General features: G+C 38.9%; 1 protein-coding gene across 7 annotated transcripts in view; it reads right to left on the bottom strand.

Moving 5' to 3' along the window:
- Positions 1-19,878, bottom strand: part of ANK1 (ankyrin 1) — a 190,909-nt gene that overhangs the window by 125,089 nt on the left and 45,942 nt on the right. For all 7 annotated transcript variants that reach the window (XM_051975584.1, XM_051975582.1, XM_051975589.1 and 4 more), the window contains exon 2: positions 11,154-11,255. In XM_051975584.1, coding sequence (XP_051831544.1) covers positions 11,154-11,255 — 102 coding nt within the window. The remainder of the gene's footprint in view (positions 1-11,153; positions 11,256-19,878) is intronic.

The following is a 19,878-nucleotide window of genomic DNA, read 5'->3' on the forward strand; positions in this document are numbered from 1 at the left end:
CATGGCCCAACGCGGCAATTTAAAGTGAAAGAGAAAATGAGCAGGGACTTGTTAGACCCTTAAAGGAATTAATGTTCCTTTTGGGCAGATGGAGGAGGTCAAGTACATCACTGAAATGCAGACATAATATGCTGGATAAGACCCTGGATTTGGAGTCAGCAGATCTGGATTCGAATAATAAGTCTTCCACACTCACTTCTCTATGACCTTGACCAAGTCTCTTAATATATCTGAGCTTCAGTTTCTTCATCTATTAAACTATGGAATGAGATCAGATTGTCTCTAAAATCTCTTTGGCTTCCACAGGATTGTTAAATTTTCAGTGTGAACATTTATACTTCAGAAATTATATCACTATAAATAAGTACTTGATTTATTGTTTTATCAATTGTCTAGACTTAACAAAGTGTTAACAATACAGTTAAATGTTAAAACTTGTGTGCATACATTTTTCTTCTGGAGACCCATTCAAACCCCTGTATTGCTCTATAAACCTTGTGTGAGGTCAGCAGGGGTACAATAGAAGGCTCAGGGAATAAAATCTCACTAGACTGGAACTAATAATAATAATGATGATGATGACTGGCACTTGTATAATCCTTTAAAATTTTCAAAGTACTTTATAAACATTCTCTCATTTGAGGCTCACAATATTCCTGAATTTAGCACTTCCTCAATGGGATAAATGAAAATAGAAACAAAGAAAAAACAGTATGTGTGTGTGTGTGTCTGTGTGTGTGTGTGAAAAAGAGACACAGATGGACAGACAGAGGGTCTGTCTGTCTGTATATTATATATTATACAATGTACACATACATATATATCTATGTATATATGTGCATGCTTATATATGTGTATATACATGTGTTTATTTATGTGCATATATCATATATCTGTATATATATCATACATACATATATATAGATATATGTGTGTGTATGTGTATATATGTATATATACACACACACATACTCCCTCTCAGGTAGAATAGTGGGAGGGACCTGAATTTTCTTTTTTCAAAGGACAAATATCCATTTATTCTGCTCCCATTTTTAGTCTCAATCCCCTATCTTAATAGGCTTAAAGAAACAAAATGATGACAGGGAAGGATAAAAATCACTTCACTAAAAACAAGAAAGTCCTATATCTCAGATGCTACTCCTTATGCAAAACCTTTTCTGAGTCTCTCTAGATATTAACTCTCCCCTGTCTTGAAATACTTTATATAACATTATAGATGTTATACATGATATATCTCCCAGAAGAACGTAAGCTTCGCAAGGACAGGACTTTAAAATTTTTAGGCTTCACATATTTTTGAGGGGATTCAGAACCAATCTTCTTTATTATGTGGGGCTCTGAAAGAGAAAATCCCCTCTCCAAATGCAAATCTGTGACTATTCTTCCTTTTAGAAAATTGGCTCTAAGAAGTTATGTGCCTTGCTCCAAGATCTTGCAGCCAGGACCCGCAATAGTAGAGAGTGAATTTGTCTTCTTGACTCTGAGATCAGCCCTCCAGTCATCAAACCAGACGGGCAGGTCTCCTACACTGCTTATAGTCGGTGCTTGATGAATTTTTGTTGAATCAAATTAAATATGCATACTGATTAATGTAGTATGGTAGAAAGCACCAGATTTGGATTCTGAAAAGGAGGATTCAAATTCTGTTGCTGACACTTACCTAAGTCACCTAACACTCTAGCCTCAGTTTTTCTTAATCTGTACAATTAAGGAGTTTAGATGGCCTTTGTAAAACCATGACCCCTCCAGAGCTTTACGTAAAACACTTCATCTCTCTGAGGCACAGGTTCCTTAACTGCAAAGCGAGGATAACAATCACTCGCACAGCCCATCTAAGATAGTTGGAGCAATTAAAATAACATGATGGAAGATACTTTGTGACTGCTATGTCCTATATAAGTGTAAATGTGTGTGTGGGGTAGTGAGACATTGAGGCAAGAACTTTATTCTTGTCTCCAGAAACCTTTCTTCTGATACCTAAAGTCAAAGGCTTCCTCAATAGACAAAAGTAACTTCTCTGGGTCTGTTTCCTCCTCTGTAAGATGGGGGAATAGGATCATGGATCTAGAGCTGAAGGAGTGCTCAGAGGCCATATAGCAAAGTAGGTAGCACCTGGAATCAAAAAAATCTGGACTTGTGTCCCACCTCCGATCCTTCCCAGCTGTAACAAGTCACTTTATTGGCTTGCCTGAAATCCAGTTTCCTCATTGATAGAATGAGGTTCCGTAACAAAAGGAGGCTGGACTTAATGACCATTCTTACAGCAATTTCCCCCTCTCAATCTGATTCTAGTCCAACTTTTTTTCTTTTTACAGGGGAAGAAACTAAGGGAGAGTTAGATGACTTGTGTGTGACTTTAATTCAGACAGCACCAATTGCCATTCTATTTTATCTATAAACAGGGGCTTCTAATGTCTTTTCTGGGTCTAAGATTCTTTGACTTGGAAGAGTAACAAACATTACTCAACAAACCCTCGCCAGCAGACCTCACATCTTTCTAGCTGATAAATGTCCGATTCTGGGAAACTTACTGTTAAAGCCCTTCCATTTATTAGAAACACCACAAAAATCTACATGTTAAATGTAAACAAATTTGTGGCTTTGACAGGGCTGAGCAATAGGGGGGAGGTGACCTCTTTCCATTAAAATCCTACTCATGAGAATGGGATCTTAAAGGCCTGCCAAGTCAATATGAGCTGGAGGACCCTTTGAATTACAAGCCTGGCCATGGACCATGTAGTCTGTGCTGAATCGAATGCAGAAACGCTTATCACCTGGAGGTTGGTCCCCAGGTGAGGAAGTCTTTTGTTCTCAGTATCTCATGTAGACTACCTACTAAAAACACTGAAGTGCTGATATCTGCATGGAAGGAAGGAAGGAAGAAAAGATGTAAGAAAAGAAGGAAGAAAAGTAGAAGGAAGAAAGGAAGGAAAAAAAGTATTTATTAAGTATCTTCTACTATGTGTCGGGCACCTTCCATATATTGTCTCATTTAATCCTCACAGCAACCCTGGGACATAGGTGCTACTATGAACCCCATTTCACAGTTGAGGAAACTGAGGCAGAAGCTAAGTGACTTATCCAGGATCACACAGTTAGTTGCTGAGGCTGAGTTTAAATTCAGTTCTGATTCTAGGGTTAGTGGTACATATATTGATGGAAATGCATAGAGGAGTGACCAGGCTGATGAAATCATGGCTCTTTTGAAGAATTAAAATGATGTTGCTTCTCACATACTAATTGGATGTCTTCTAAAATTTTTGACGTTCTAAAATACTTTGAAAATAATTCAGAAAGTTACACTTCTGGGGGGTCTTCTCTCTGACATATGCTACCTGGGTAACTTGGACTTACTCACTTAAACTCTATAGGCCTCCATTTTCTTCACTATAAAATGGGGTAGTTGGATTACATAACCTGAACACCCCTTCTCTATCTCACTTTGTGCTCCTCTATTCTCTATTTCATATGTTATTACTATCATGATCTTGGCCAGTAGAACCCATTTTGTCACAATGAGTTAACACTAGAAATTGTAAAAAAAAATCATGAACTTAAAAACAATTTGCAGATCTTTTCAGTGTTTTCAAAACATTCATTAATTCAATTCAATATTTATTAAACACCTGCTATGAGAGGAGAGGAATATCTGGCTCACAGAAAGAATGATAAGCTTTAGAGTCAGGGAACCTGAATTCTATACTGATTCAGTTTCTTACTGTTTGCATCATCTTAGATAAATCAATATATCTCTCTCTATTCTACCTTTGGGCCTCAGTTTCCTTCTCTGTAAAATAACAGGATTAGAGAAGATGGCCTCCGAAGTCCCTTTGAACTAAGACCATAATTCCAAGATCTTCTATGCAAGGCACTATGCTGGACCTGGGAAACACAGACAAACAGAACAGTCCCTGGCCTCAAGGGCTTTCATTCTATTGGGGAGGAGGGACACACAATCCATGCACAGAGATGTGTATATGTAAAATAACACAAAGTAATTTCAAGAGTTGCAAAGCACTGACAACCCCAGATGGTGGTGGTCAGGAAAGGCCTTGCAAAGAAGGGAGCAAGAGGTAGAGATAAGGAGGGTGGATCTCCAGAGTCATGGAACAACAAAGGAAAACAGGTAAGAGATGGGAAGGTAGGAGGCACTTTGTCTAACATGGAGACAGAGAGATAGAGAAAGGGAGAGAGAGGGGGGAGAGACAAAGACAGAGAGAAAAGAGAGAGAGTGAAAGGAGAGAAACAGAGACAGAGAGAAAAAGGAGAGATAGAAAAGAGAAAGAGAGAGAAATAAAGAACAGAGAGAGAAAGAAAGGAGAGAGAGAAAGAGAGAGAGAGAAAGAAAGAGAGAGAGAGGGAGAGAGAAAGGGAGAGATAAAGAGGGAAAGAGAAAGAAAGAGAGAGAGAGAAGGAGGGAGAGAGGGAAGGAGAGACAAAGAGTCAGAGATAGAGACAGAGAGAAAGAGAAAAGAGACAGAGAGAGCAAAAGGAGGGAAACAGACAGAGAGAGAAAGAAGAGAGAAAAGGAGAAAGAGAAAGGAGAGGGAAAAAAGAGAAACAAAGAGAGAAAAAGAAAGGAGAGAGAGAAAGGCGAGATAGAAAGGAGAGAAACAGAGAAATAAAGAACAGAGAGAGAAAGAGAAAGGAGAAAGGAGGGAGAGAGAGAGAGAAAGAAAGAAAGAAAGAAGGGAGGGAGAGAAAGGAGAGAGAGAGAGTTGATTTAACATTTCTTTATCAAGAAATTGGGATCATCTTTGTAAGCTGAGATAGTATCTATAAAGAATTTAGCACAGTACCTGGTGCAAAGTAGGTGCTATATAAATGCTTATTGGTGGTGGTGGGTTTGCATCTCAGCCATGTCTCTTTTCCTTCTGCAGCTCATCTTGCAGATGAGGAAACTGAAGCGAACAGAGTTAAGTGACTTGCCCAGGGTCAAATTTGAATTCAGGAATACAAGTCTTTGTGATTTCAGACCCAGCATTCTGTCCACTGCACCTCCTAGCTGCTCCTATCATCATCATCATCATCATCATCATCATCATCATAATTATTGTCATTTAGGATAATAGCTGCTTTATCTTATTGCTCTTTGTACTTATATATCTGTCGAGGTTCAGATACCTGTGTTCGTGTATTTATCTATCTGTTGATGCATCCATGTCTAATTATCCAATCATCTGATCAATTGATTTTTGTCTGATTATCTATGTCTGATCTATTTATCCATCCCCCTACTCATCTATCTATTTCTCCCCAAGTTATCTTTTTTTATCTGTGGTAAGGCAGTCTTGCTGTTTCCAATGCTTGATCCTCTAGTCAGAGCAGAACATGTTTCTTCTTCAGCATGAAAGACTCTGCCAGAGTCTCAGCCTACAGTGAATGCTCTCCTCTCTTTTGGGGAGGGCAAGTGAGCCAACCTTTTTAGAGTTATAAAAGCAGAACAGAAAACTAAGATAATGGGGCTTTTCACTCCTGGGATTACAACCCTAGCTCCTGAGGGAGAGTCAGTGATAGATTAATAATTCCAGGAACTCCAAAGGAGCAAAAGTTCTTACTGTTCTCATCTCATTTCCCTCTTATTGAGCCAAATGGGTTGAAAGGCTATGTGTGAATCCAATTGGCCACTTGAGGGTGTGGCCCTGCTGCTGAAGTTTGGAAGGTTCTGCTTTGAAAAAAATGTCTATTAAACTGACACTTGGATTGAAGAAATATGATTTAAAAACTTTAATGATAATCCCAATGTCTTCCACAATCTGGTTCGCAGATTTCCCCTTCTAGATTGATTTTTAATAGGTAAAAGAAGCTATTTTTTGCCTCACTTCTTACCTAACCTTAATCACTGAATGAGTATTGCTTCAGTCAAACTGAGACCTAGGAAAAAATCTTCCCTTAAAAAGGCCAAAGTCTCCCACCATCTCCATCGTCTTGATCTATAGCTGGCCACTGGCCCCAAATGACTCTGGAGGGGAAAATGAGGCAGGTGACCTTACACAGCCCTCTCTCACTTAAATCCAATTCACTTTCAAGTCATGACATCTCCTCCCTGATGTCACGATCCTCTTTAAGAACAAAGGACAAATAACAACCACCTTTCCAAACTCATTTCATATCATTTCACACATCCAATGCGTCAGCCAAACTGGCCAAATGCTATTCCTTGAACTCAGCATTCCATCTCTTACCTTTGACTACCTCAGTTTCCTCAAATGTAAAATAAAAATAATAATAGCACTTGTCTTCTAGGGTTGTTGTGAGAATCAAACGAGATATTTTTTTTTAAAGTACTTAGCACAATGACACATAATAAAGACTATATAATGATGATGATACTAAGTGTTTGAGGCAGATTTGAACTCAGGTCTTCCTGACTCCAGGCCCAGTTCTTTATCCACTATAGTAATTCAGCTGCCAGTGAAAATGGTGTTTGGCCAGAATAAGAAATTCTAATTTCTGGTCTCTAGTGAATTGTGTGACTTCAGTCGAATGGTTTCCATTCTTTGGTCTTCAGTTGCCTCCTTTATAAAACTCTAAGGTCCCTTCTAATTCTAAAATACTCCAGGATTCCAGGAACTGTCAACACCAAGTCAAACTTAAGCATGTAAATAGAGGTCAGCGTGGCTATTTGAGAATCTGCATATATGTAGCATTTTGAGCCATAGTGGGATGATAGTGATAGTTATACCATGGAATCACCAAGGCTCAAAGACTAAAGAGATTTCAGCAGTCTTTTAATTCATCTAAACAAGGCTCCCTTCTACATGAGTGATCTTCCAACCTCTTCTTGAAGACCTCCTGTGAACAGTAACTCATGTCCTCCCAAAGCGGTTCATTCCCCTTTTGGACAACTCTGGTCATTAGGAAATTTTTCTTTGATTTCAAGCCTAAAGATGCCTCTCTGCCCTTTATTTGTAATTCTGCTTTATGGGGGAAAGAAGAAAAAAGTCTAATCTCTTTCTCCTATGACAGCTCTTCAAATATTTAAAGGTAGTTATGACCTCCAGTCCCTTGCCAAGCCTGACCTGCTGCAGACTAAACATCCCTAAGTTCCTTCAACTGATCTTCCTCTTGCATACATGTAAGGTATCCCACTCTACCAAGGTGCTGGATTTGGAGTCAAAGGTCTCTTATTCAAATTCCAGTCTTGACACCTGGGTGAGATTAAGAAAATAACTGAACATCCTTGGCCCTCAATTTTCTTCTGTCAAATGACCTTTATGAGTTTTTCCAATTCTTAGTCTATGTCCATCCTGGAAATCTGTTCTGTTCTTGAATAGTTATAATTGTTAGGAAACTTCTCTTTATATCAAGTCTACAGTTTCTTCTTTATGACTGCTCTTTCTCCTTCCCCTCTTCCCTCCACTCCAGGTTCCCTCCTTCCCATCCAGGCTAAATACCCCCATTTCTTCAACCAATTCTCATACGGCATTATGTGAAGGTCCTTCAGTATTACTGGAGAGAAAGCTTCTCATCTCCTTAAAGAATAATGAAAACAGCCCATTTTTAGTCTATACTGAGAGACAAACAGTTCTCTGCCTTTCCAGGATAGCTAATAAGTATAAATCAATAAACAAATAAATCTCCATGTGGTTTTATGAAATGAATCACTATCCCATTCTAATATTCTTAATGAAGCTGAAAGTTCACCTCCTCTTCTCTTCTCTGTCCCCTCCCCAAAATGAAGCTACAGCCCCAACAATTAAACTCTAACAATATAGAAAATCTCTCTTCCAGGTGTAACTTATCTGCAGCTCACCATCGCTGCAGTGTGTGGATCAATAAGAAAGATGCAGGCAAATAGTGCCTCATATTGGGAGGGTTTATTGAGCAGTAGATTCCCCTGCTGGGGTCTGCAAAGTCTTCTTCTTCCCCAGCAGAAATCCGCGTCCCTGATTCTAAAGTTTTCCTTTCTTTATTCCCCTGGAGGTAAAATTGGTCTCAAAAGAATGGGGCAGCCTCAAAATTGAACCGAAATGGTCCCTGTGGGTCTCTTGCAGAGCCTATTATCTGCTCCTCTTGGCTCAAGGCCAGGTCTGAGATGTTCTGTCGATAAAGTGTAAATAATTCCTTGGTGGCTGCGGCTCTCAGCATGTAAAGAGCCGGTGCGGCGACCTGATACTCGCCTATTGAGTTAGGGGTGAAGACAGGCCAGATCCAGCACAGGACACTAACCGCACCCACAGGGCCCATTCATCAGAGTCAAATTCCAGAGTCATGTTCCTAGGGTGTCCTTAGAATTCCCTAATCCAGTACATGGCCTTGGCGCTGGCTAGAAGCTGGCAAGTGTTCTCTCATCCCCATTTCTGCCACTGTCCACGGAATTCTGGAGAGGACCAAAATATGACTCTTGAGAAGAGGAGCTCTCCGGACTTGGCACCCCTAAAGCAGGACTGCACTGCAGTGAAACCCAGCAGCCTGCTCCTTCCATGGCCACCACCATTTTCAACATGGTACTTCTCCATCATCCCCTGGAATGCATCCCTCCAGTCTTCCTGGGGGAGCAGCAGGTCTGGGAAAACAGTTTCTCCTTTACCAACTCATGGGCCTGACACTGTGGGACCCACATCTCATAGAGGTGAGTAGGGTAGCCATGCAGTCAAGGGAAAAAACATTTGATTTGGGATGTGGAAGTATGGGGTTCAAGTTCTGACCCTGTCATTTAAAATATGGGGTGTTTGTTATTGTTGTTCAATTGTTTTCAATCATATCTGACTCTTCATGGCCCTATTTGGGGTTTTATTGACAAAGATTCTGGAGGGGTTTGTTAATTCCTTCTCCAAATCACTTTACAGATGAGGAAACTGAGGCAGAGAGAGTTAAGTGACTTACCCAGCATCACACAGCTAATAAGTGTTGGAGTCTTTCTGATTCAAGACCCTGTGCTCTATCCACTGTACTATCTAGTTGCTCCTAAAAAGCTAAGGAGATTTTTATAAGTGATGGGGAAAATGGTAATAATACAAATTATAATAAAAAAACATGTGATCTGGACATTATTTTTTCTTCAGAGAGCCAATGACTAAACATTTACCAGCACCCTGCTTCTTCCATGGGCCCAGTTCTCCACTCTACCAAAGCGCTTGTCGTTATCATCGTATTACCTATCTGGGAGGAGAAGGAGTGGACAAGCATTTATTAATAATCTCCTATGCCAGACACTAAGCTGAGGGACTTATAAATATTATCTCATTTGGTTACCTCACAATGTTGTCATGAAGACTAAAGGAGACTTTTTATGAAAAATGTTACCATAATAATATTTCTTGATTTGAATAAAAACAGCACATTTCACCATGTGACTTGGATGGTTTCAATGACAGCATGCATGTAATTCTATTACAAATCACACATTTGGGGTGGGAGGAATATTAGTCATTATCTTGTCTATCAAATCTATCAGACTCATTTTACAAATGAAGAAATTGAGACCCAGAGGGGTTAAGTGACTCACCCACACAGAATCACACACAACTGATAAATGTCTGAGGCAGTATTTGAATTCAGGTCTTTTTTATTTCGAATGCAGCACTCTGTTCATTACTACTGTGCCTACTGAATCTCATGCTACGTGTAATCCTGTTATAATCATAAAATTCTATTGTATTTTAGGGTTTAATAGTGGCTAGGTGACACAGTAGATAGAATGCTGGTCTTGAAGGCAGTAAGACGAATTAAAATCTGTCCTTAGACACTTCCTAGCTGTGTGACCCTGGACACTTCATTCTATTTGCCTCGGTTTCCTCATCTGTAAAATGGGCTGGAGAAGGACATGACAAACCCCTCCACTATCTCTCCCAAGAAAACCCCAAATGGAATCATGAAAAGTCAGACATAAGTTATACAAGTGAACAGTAAATTTTAGGGTCACAAGACACTTTGCTTACAAGGAAGAGAATCAATGAACTTGGCCCAGAGAGCAAGTTGAATTTAAGAAACCAGGAGACTTTTTTTTCCTACCTAGGCAGCAAGGAAGAAAGAAGTCTCACTGAATTAGGATTCTGAGAATCAGGGTTCAAAATCTGGCCATATAACATTTGGCAAATCTCTTCTGGATCTCAGTTTCCTTTTCTGCAAATTGAGAAGGCTGGACTAAATGGTCTATGAGATCCTTTCTTGCTCTAAATTCTATGAATCAGTGAAACTCCAGATGTAGCTTCTCTCTTGCAGGTCCAAATCACACATCTCTCTCACCCCCATGCATCTCTGATTGGGATCTTGTGGAAGCCTTAACAATCCAAGAACCCAATCGGACATCAGTTAATTCACTGACCTATAACAGTACTTGTATTCTGTATTTGTAGGGGGAGGGAAGGGAGAGAGAGTGAGCAGGCAAGAAGTGGACAGAGCTGGAGAAATGGTGGCTTGCTGCCCTTGGAAACTTTGTCTGGCATTCTGGGAATCTGCCCAGCTGGCTTTGCAGGGGTCATTCAGGCCACATGCCTGAACCTCTCATCTTTTGTTTCCCTTTTTTGAGAGTAGTCACCTCTCTATTCCTGCTGAAGTCTAGATCCTTTTTGCCAGGGAGCTGATCCTTCACCTTCCACTGCCCATATGAATCCAATAACATTAACCGACTTCCTCTCTCCCAAAGAAATAATTACTTACAACTCATTCTTGGCTCCTGGAAGGCTAGAATTTGCTACCCCAGTACCTCCATGCTCAATCTGAAGGAGAATCCAATTTTACCAACATCTGATAAATCAAACACTCATTCACTTCTTTTCTTTCCATCCCAACACAGTTCCTAGGTAGGTTGCTAATCAGGATGGTAGATTTAATGTCACCAGTGGTCTAATGATCTTTCAAAGACTCGTCTTCCTCCTAACTTTCAAAGATCATTTTCTAAATGCACCAGCAGGGACCAAATGTCACTTCTCAAAGAAGTCTCGGCAGGAGATGTGAGCTGAGTATTCACAGCATTCCCCTGATTTTAGCTGCAGCCTCAAGTATTTGGGAAATAGTGTGTAGAAGATTCAAACGCTGATGGGAAGAACCCACCTCTGGCTTTGGACCCTTGGCCCATCACTATGTTAATTAAGGTAGTTTCCCCAACAGTTCCTAAATGAAACATGGCAAAAACTGTTCTCCAGAATGAAGTAATAACATGGAACCCCTAAGGAAATGTCACCTACCTGGTTACAGGTGTTAATATCTACCCCATTCCGCAGGTGATCCAAAGCTTTGTCCAAGTTCCCTGATCTTGCTGCCCTCAGAAAACTGGTAGCAGCATCGGCCTACAAAGGGAAAAAATGACCAACCATGAGTCACTATCCATCCCACTGCCAATGCTATTAGATGACAGCCCACAAGCCCAGCAAAAGTATGGAAAGCAAGATAAACCTTGAGACCAGGAGCAGAAGAACAAAGTGGTCAAATAATGATACTCCCTGTCTGAGAACCAAATGAAGAATAACTGTTCTGTACCTCTGACATACAGAGAGACAGATAACATTAAATGTCAGGCCAAAGGGGCTAAACACAAAACTGAGAAGTCAAAACAAGCCAGTGGAGTCTTTCTGATGGCTTGGAAGCAATTCATTCTCTTAGAAATTCTATAAGAGTCATCATTCAGCTGAAAGAGTCATCATTCACCCACAGTTCATCCCCAAAGTCCTCCTCCAATGCTGAATCATACTTTGGGGATGGCTTTGGGTTTTCAAAGGCTGAGTCAATGAACTCCAGACCTGGAAGGTCCTATCTTGGAGTAGAAGCCCACGTTCACACTGTTTCTTTGGATATAGGACCAGCCCCTTGAAGTTTAGAGAAGCTGACCATCAGGTTAGCTTCTGATAAATGAATGTTTTGTCCAAAATAATCCTCGAAGCCTAGCTTCCTGAGGGTAAATCTGGCCCCAGACACTTAATAGCAGTATGACCCTGCACAAGTTAATTAACCATTTGCCTCAGTTTCCTCATCTGTAAAATGAACTGGAAAAGGAAAAGGCAAAACACTCCAATATCTTTGTCAAGAAAACTCCAAATGGGGTCATGATGAGTTGGACATGATGAAAGAATGACTGAACAACAAAAAAATCATAAAGTATAAATTTACTAAATGTTATTTTTGTTTGTAGAAAAACTTTATTAAAAAGAACAAAGCAAATTAACTATGCATATGATAAGACCAGATCATCCTGAAAGTATTCCTCTTAGCATGGATTCATTGTTTTCAACTCTTAAGATGCTAAGAATTTATTATCATATCACTCTAACTACTTAAAAGGTCTTTCAAATTCCTTTGGCAACATTTTTTAAATGAAGTTCATGTTACCATCCTGTTCAAAGTAGTTAATTTTTAAAAGAAAATTATAATAGAGATTCCTGTAATGGTATTATAACTCATGTGTGTGTGTGTGTGTGTGTGTGTGTGTGTGTGTGTGTGTGTGAAAACACAACAATGTATCAAAGATATAGTCATCTAAAAAAACCCCATTAAATCTGATTTTTCCTTTTTGAATCTCTAAGTTGTTATTTTATATACCTACCAGATTCTCAAAGAAGATCAAACTTTTCTCTCTTATGGCCATGAATAAATAAATAAATTTTATCTCTTTTCTGAAATATTCAACTCAACTCAAACAATACTTATTAAATTCCTATTACGGATAAGATTATTGTAACAACTTTCTAACTGGTTTCCCTTTTTCATTCTTTTTCCTTACTAAACTATTTTTTACAGAGCTACCAAAACACTGGACTGATCACTCTGTTGCTAACAGAAATAAGCAAAACACTTTTGGTGTATTCTTCTTGCCTACTGGATAAAATACAAACTCCTTTTCCTGACATTTAAGGTCTTTTACTGTATATTTCCAATATATCATAATATAGTAGAAAGAGGATTTAGTTTCAGATCCCACCTCCTTAAGCTTCAGTTGGCTATCTGCAAAATAATTGGATTGTGGCTAGATGGCTCCTTAGGATTCCTTCTAACTCTATAGATCTAAAGGATTTTATTATCCTATTCCTTTTTAGTCTTATTTCATGTGATTTTTATTTACACAATCTTCTAGTCAAATATGGCCTACTAAGCTATTTTTTGAATTCAATGCCAACTCTCACCTCCATATAAATATAGGTCATTCCCATTCCTAGCCCACATTCCCTACTTATCTTTGCTAACATCCTTCTCTTTCTTCAGAATTATAGTTCAGGTACCCCATCCAGTGAAGACTAGAAAGCTATTTGTTGGAGATAAAACAGTAGTGATTCTAGGTCAAGTACATATTGGATCTAATGAGCAATGTCTCTTCCAACTCTGAGAATCAATATTCACAAAGACCATATAGGGCATCAAAAGTTCATTAAGGAAAAATTTATTAGAGATGGTGGATCTAGTTACTGTTGGGGTGAAACCAAGTCTCCTGATAACCTTTCATTTGGTTTTTAAATTTGATGTTTCAAGATTCCCATCCTTCACAGAACACAGTTGGACAGACTGCAATGACCATTTGGTCCAATTCATAACTAATCAAGAATCCCTTCTGCAATATACATAGAAAACAGTCATCCAATCTTTGCATGATGACCTCCAGTGAGATCTGTCTCAGTGAGACAGATCTCACTCCTCACAAAGCCGCTCATTTCACTCATGGATTACTCTAATTTTGGAAGTGTTTCATTACATCAAGCCTAAATTCACTTCTTTGCAATGCCTGCCCATGGTCTTAGTTCTACCCTCTGGGACCAAGCAGAATAAATCAAATCTAATCCTTTAATAGCCCTTCAAATACATGAAGATGAATCAATCAGTAAACAAGCCAGTGTTTCTATGGCAGGTGCTGAAAATACAAAAATAAACACAAAATATAAAAATAAATGTGAAATTCCTACCTTCAATAATCAAGACAATTTAAGAAGAATCAGTAAACATTAATCAATGGACTACTGCAACTGTGTTAAGAGCTAGGGATACAAAAAGTTGTCCCTGCCATCCAGGAGCTTACAATCTAATAGGGGAGACACATACATAGATATATACATAACAAATATAAAGTAGATACAAGGCATTAGCATTACAGGTGGGGATCTGGAAAAATCTCATGGAAGTGGAAACACTTAACCTGAGTCTTAAAGTAACTCAGATTTTTCAAAAAGATGGGAGTATGGGAAGGAGAGCATTCTAATCATGGGGGATGGTCAGTTCAAAGGCATGGAAACTGGAGATGGAGTTTTGTGTACAAGGAACAGCAACCAGACCAGTCTGGCTAGATCATGTAGTATGGATTAGTGTAAAATCTAAGCAGATTAGAGGGCAGGATGGAGCCAGGTTGTATTTAGAACGAAATGTTACATAGAAGACTTTATACAGTGTCCCAAAAGTCTTAATTCAGTTTCAAGTTTTATTAACTTCAGAATTATAAATGCTTCAAACTTATAAAAAGCAACATTTCAAAAGCTAATTATTAATTTTTTAAAAGTATTGATGTTTCTTATTAGAATTCAATATAACTTTGCAAAAACTTCAATCAGTCGTCACTCAGTGACTGAAAAGATTGCATTTGTAATCCTACTCATTCAAAGAACATTCAAAGAATGAGGTTTTGATACATACATAACTGTTTTGATATTACTGCACAAGAAATAGTCTAATTGATAATTGAAATCAATTAAGTACCATGGTAGTTAATCAAGAGAACTGACCTTCTCTTTGATCCACCAGTCTGAGAAAGTGTTATCCAGAAACTATCAAATACATAATGTGTAATAAAAGTGTTTTATATTGTTAAAATTTAAATATTAAGTTAATTACTCAGAAATTCATGAAATGAAATAAGTATAAAAGAAATTTAAATAAACTTTCAAATATGGTGGCTTTGGGGGTAAGCTTGTAGTATTTAAACTTCTAAAAGCATTAAAGCTTTAAATTGTACCAAGAATTTTGGGACACCCTGGATCTTAGAATTAAGTGGGAACCATTGAACTTTATTCAATGAGGGGAGGAAGTGACCATGCTTAGATTTGCCCTTTGGGAAAGACACTTTTGAAGGCTGTGAAGAAAATGTACTGGAGTTCAGGGAGGCTTATGAGAGGGAGACCAATTAGGATACTATTATAATAGACCATCCAGAAGTTCTGAAGTATGATGGCCAAGGAAATAAAAAGAAGGGAGCAATTGTGAGAAATGCTGTGGTTTTAAAAATGAGATCTGACTACTGATTAGATATTAGAGGGAGGGAGGAGTAAGGGTGAGGAAGTGAGATTGACATTGGTATTTTAAATTTAGGTATAAGGAAGGATGATCACGCCCATGCTAGTAATGAAAGAAAGTTGGGTTTGCTCTATCCTAATTCATTCCTTTTAACTTAAGAGAAATTTTGTGGGCAAATATACCATTGGTTTGGGAGGAAATGAAACTAGCAATAAAAAGGCATTAATAACCTGCAACAAGTCTGGGGCAAATAGATGAGAGGATTGAAAACTGGAGCTTGTGATGCCCAACATGAAGAAGAGACGACTTAGGGGATGGAGCTGGGAAGATGGAACACTCCTGTTGTCTTGAAAAGTAGCATAGCACGGTAAAGAGTAAATAGAGATGAGGTCAGAGAAGCTGAGCCCAGCTCTGCTCCTCTCATCAAAGTGAAAGATTTTCATTTCCTGACTATGGCTCATCTCTCTAATTCCTCTTTGTCCATATACACCACTTACCACCAGCAACACTTATTTATCTTGAATGTAAAAGACCAACTGGAGGCAACAAGAACACAAAAAATAAATGAACACCCCCAGGTTTTGTCATGTTAAGCAAGGGCAATAAATCAAGTGCCATGACTATGTTTTTATCACATTCTTTCAAAGTATCAGAATCTAGTGGCTTCTTTCTTCCCCCTGGCCATCCTGTGCTTCCTTCCCCACTCCTATCATTTTCCCCTTCTTCAGACAATTTGTCTGTCAGTCAACAAACACTTAATTGTCCTTTATCAACCCAGGCATTCAGGTCTGGGGCTACAAAGGAAGGGGGAAAATATTCCTACTCTTAAAGAACTTATATTCTAATGAATGAGAATAAATGCAAATAGGAACAAAAGGAACATAATCTCAGTCAGGAAGGCGCTGAGGGACTAGGGAACTGGGACAGGTCTCTCTCAGCAGATGGAATTTGAACTGAGTCTTGAAGGAAGCCAGGGAAGCAAAGACACCAAATTGAGAAAGATCCTTTCCAAGAAAAGGTACAGTCAGGAGATACGGTATTATGTGGGAGGAAGAGCAAGGCCAGTTTTACAGATCATAGTGAGTGTCAAAGGGAATAAGGTGTAAGAAGGTTGAGAAGGTAAGAAGAGGCCAAGTTACGAAGGGCTTTAAATGCCAAGAAGAGGGTTTTTGTATTTGATCCTGGAAGTAATAAGGAACCATTGAAGTTCATTGAACAGGGGTCAGGTAGGGATGACATGCTTAGTTGAGCCTATGTTTTAAAAAGATCATCCTGGCAGCTAATTAGATTTTGGTGGAGAAGGTAGGAAGATCAATTTAAGAGCTATAGCCATGGTCCAGGCAGGAGATGGTAAGGATTGCAGCCACGTAAGCACAGAGAAGGGACTATATAAAAAAGATATTAGGAAAGAAAAAATGACAAGATTGAGCAATAGATTGGACATGTGGGGTGAAGAGAATGACAGATTGAGGATGACATGGAGATTGCAGACCTAGATGACTGGGAAGGTGTGCCATTTTGTTTGGCTAAGGAGTTGTCATCTTTGAAGGGGGAGAATTCTATTTAGTCTTCAAGGACAGAAGAGAATCAAGGAGACAAATTTCAGAAAAAATGTATGATACTACATTTATCCAGGAGTAGAACAGACTATCTTATAAAATATTGTGTTCTCCATCTCTAGAAATATCCAAGTAGAGCCCAGACCAGCATTTGTGATAGAAGCAATTCCAGCATAAGATAAAAAGTTGGATGGCACAAATTCTAAGGTTTCTTCCAGTTCTGCCTTTGCCACTTAAACCTGTCACCTTGGACAAATCACTTATCTGCTCTGAGCCTTCATTTTCTCCTCTATAAAATGAGGGAACTGGTTCCTGTTGCTACTTAGTTGCCCTCTATCAGCTCAGAGTATCTGAAATTAAATTCTACAGTTGCTGAATGTCAGAGATGAAGGGGAATTTAAAAACCATTTAGTCTCATTTTACAGATGAAGAAACTGGGTTCCAGAGGGGTTAAGTGATTTGCATATGGTCTTTATGGTGGCAAATAGCTGAGAAATCTAAGGGTCTTTCCACAATCCACCCAGACATGTTCACTTCTCACCTGGTTTGGCTCCTCATTCCAAACTCTCTCTATTCTATCCCAATGGCCTGCTCATTACTCATAATGTCTCCATACTTGTGACCTCTTCCTCTATCTGGTGAGTTTCCTGTTGGAATCTCGATTTGAGAAAATATAAACCCAGTCATGCTTGCTTCCAACCAGCTCAGCCCCTGACCACCCAAACTACCTCGCTATTTTATCCCTCAAATTGTCACCAGACAAATTTTTACTCATACACTGAATCTTCATAGCACTTTCCTTGTTGTAGATCCTATAATGATTTCCTGTTGCCAAAGAATCAAGCTTAAACGATTCAATTTTGCATCAAAAGATCTCATCTTCCTCTTCTGACCTACTACTTCTCAATATGAGTTTTCCATTTCTTCCAGACCGATCTCTTTACTAATTCTCTCCCCCAAACCCCAATACATCCCTGCCTTCATACTTCTGTTTCATATAGATATCTTTCCCTTGCCTCTTTGTCAATTCAAATTTTATATGACCTTTAAGACCTTAAATCTTACATGATCCCATCTCTATAAAACCTTCCCCTTCTACTCCAAAATACAGTGATCTTTTTCTTCTCTAAGATCTTGAAGGATGAAATAAATCACACAACCCAGCCCTTGTTACTATACTGCCTTATTTCATATCACTGACATCTTCCCGTTTTAAAAAAGATCTACAGAGTACCTGGAATTACAATATTCACTGTAATCTGATTTATATTTTGATAAATTAGCCAATCCATAATCTCATTGGCATGAATATTCTCTTTACTTATGAAGACCACAACTCATTCATGCCTGCTCATATTATGTGATTTCATTCCTCGGTCTGTTCACACTTTCTCATCTTTTACAGGAAGATTTTCCTCATAATGCCTTCCCTCTGCTAAGTATTTCCTATTTATCCTATATATAGCATGCTCTATATATTTGTTTACATGTAATCTCTCCCATTAGATTGTAAGTTCCTTGAGGGCAGGAACAGATTTTTTTTTGTTTGTTTTTTGTTTTTTTGGTATCCTCAGTGTTTGGCAGACTACCTAGATACAGTTGGCATTTAGAAAGTATTTCCCGAGTAATTGATTTCTCATACTATTTTTACCTACACCTTCCCATAAATCATAAGGATTTATCTTTTAGGAATATCTGTATGTTTTACCTCCTTTGCTAGAATGTAAGTTCTTTGAGGGCAAGGACTATTCCATTTTTGTTATAGTATCTTCAGTACTTTGCATAGTGTGTTGCACAAAATAGATACAATTTTTGTCTGCTGATTGATAATTCTACCTGGAGGCCTTCCTCTGAGTTTTGTATATTCTCAGACCCTTTGTCCATCCCTCACTCTTGCTTACCCAACTAAATCACCTCTTCTTTCAGTCCTATGATTTTTAATTTTTAAATTTAACTGGCCTAAATATAGTGGAATTAGGGAGAAATTTATGGCACAATTTCCCACCTTTTCTGTCAATTGCCCTCAGGGATGATTGTCATTAATCTTGGACTTCCCTCAAACACACATATAACCACATAATCCAACTATTTCTACCTTCCATTGGCAATCCTCTATATAATAAACTAGAGGGAGGAAATAAGTCATCTGAGTTAACAGAGTCTGGGCTATCTACAGTTCTCAGAGAGGAAATAAGAGGAAAGGAAGGGAAAGGAAGTGAATTAAATTCCAAAAGGAGCACAGGATGTAAGGGGAATGAGTTGTAGGTAACTGAGACACAGAGACTATTATTAAACTTTGCACTTCCTGTGAGGGAAGATGCTAATATGGCAATAGATCAAAACCCAGGGGGGCACCCACCATGGGCTAGGAAAGAGGCAGGGAGAATGCTTTTAAATGTCAGCATGCCTTTTAACATGGGTGAGAAGATAGAGTTGAAAGTAGGTTTGTGACATAATAGAGAATGAGTGAAGCTTAGTTTTCAAGAAGACATGAACCCCAGAGGGATGGAATCTCGTCATTCCAATCTCTCTCTCTCTCTCTCTCTCTCTCTCTCTCTCTCTCTCTCTCTCTCTCTCTCTCTCTTCTTTCTCTCTCTCTCTCTCTCTCTCTCTCTTCTTTCTCTTTCTCTCTCTGTCTCTCTCTCCCTCCCTCACTCCTTCCCCCTCTCTGTCTCTGTCTGTCTTTTTCTCTGTGTCTCTTTGTCTCTGTCTCTGTCTTTGTCTCTCTTTCTCTCCCCCTTCTTTGTCTCTTTCTGTGTCAGTCTCTCTGTCTCTGTCTGACTGTCTTTCTCTGTCTGTCTGTCTCTGTCTCCCTCCCTTCTTTATCTGTTCCTGTCTTTGTCTCTCTCTCCCTCTCTAACTGTCTGTCTCTTTATTTCTGTCTTTTTGTCTGTCTTCCATCTCTCTCTGTCTCTAATTTTATCTGTCTCTGTCTCTTTCTCCTCAAATGCTCCAGTTACCTTACGCTTCACATGAGAGTTCTCCTGTTTACAATATTTACACAGTAAAATACAGATTTTAAAGGAAAAAAACCAAGACAAAAATGTGAATTCAGAACAAATGATCAGAAAACCACCCTTTAGGCTCAAACAACAAGCTACTCAGCAGAATCTCTTTCTTAAATCCCTTAGTTTCAGTTGAAATCCTG

The sequence above is a fragment of the Antechinus flavipes genome, chromosome 2, assembly GCF_016432865.1.
Source record: "Antechinus flavipes isolate AdamAnt ecotype Samford, QLD, Australia chromosome 2, AdamAnt_v2, whole genome shotgun sequence".
Classification (NCBI taxonomy): Eukaryota; Metazoa; Chordata; class Mammalia; order Dasyuromorphia; family Dasyuridae; genus Antechinus; species Antechinus flavipes.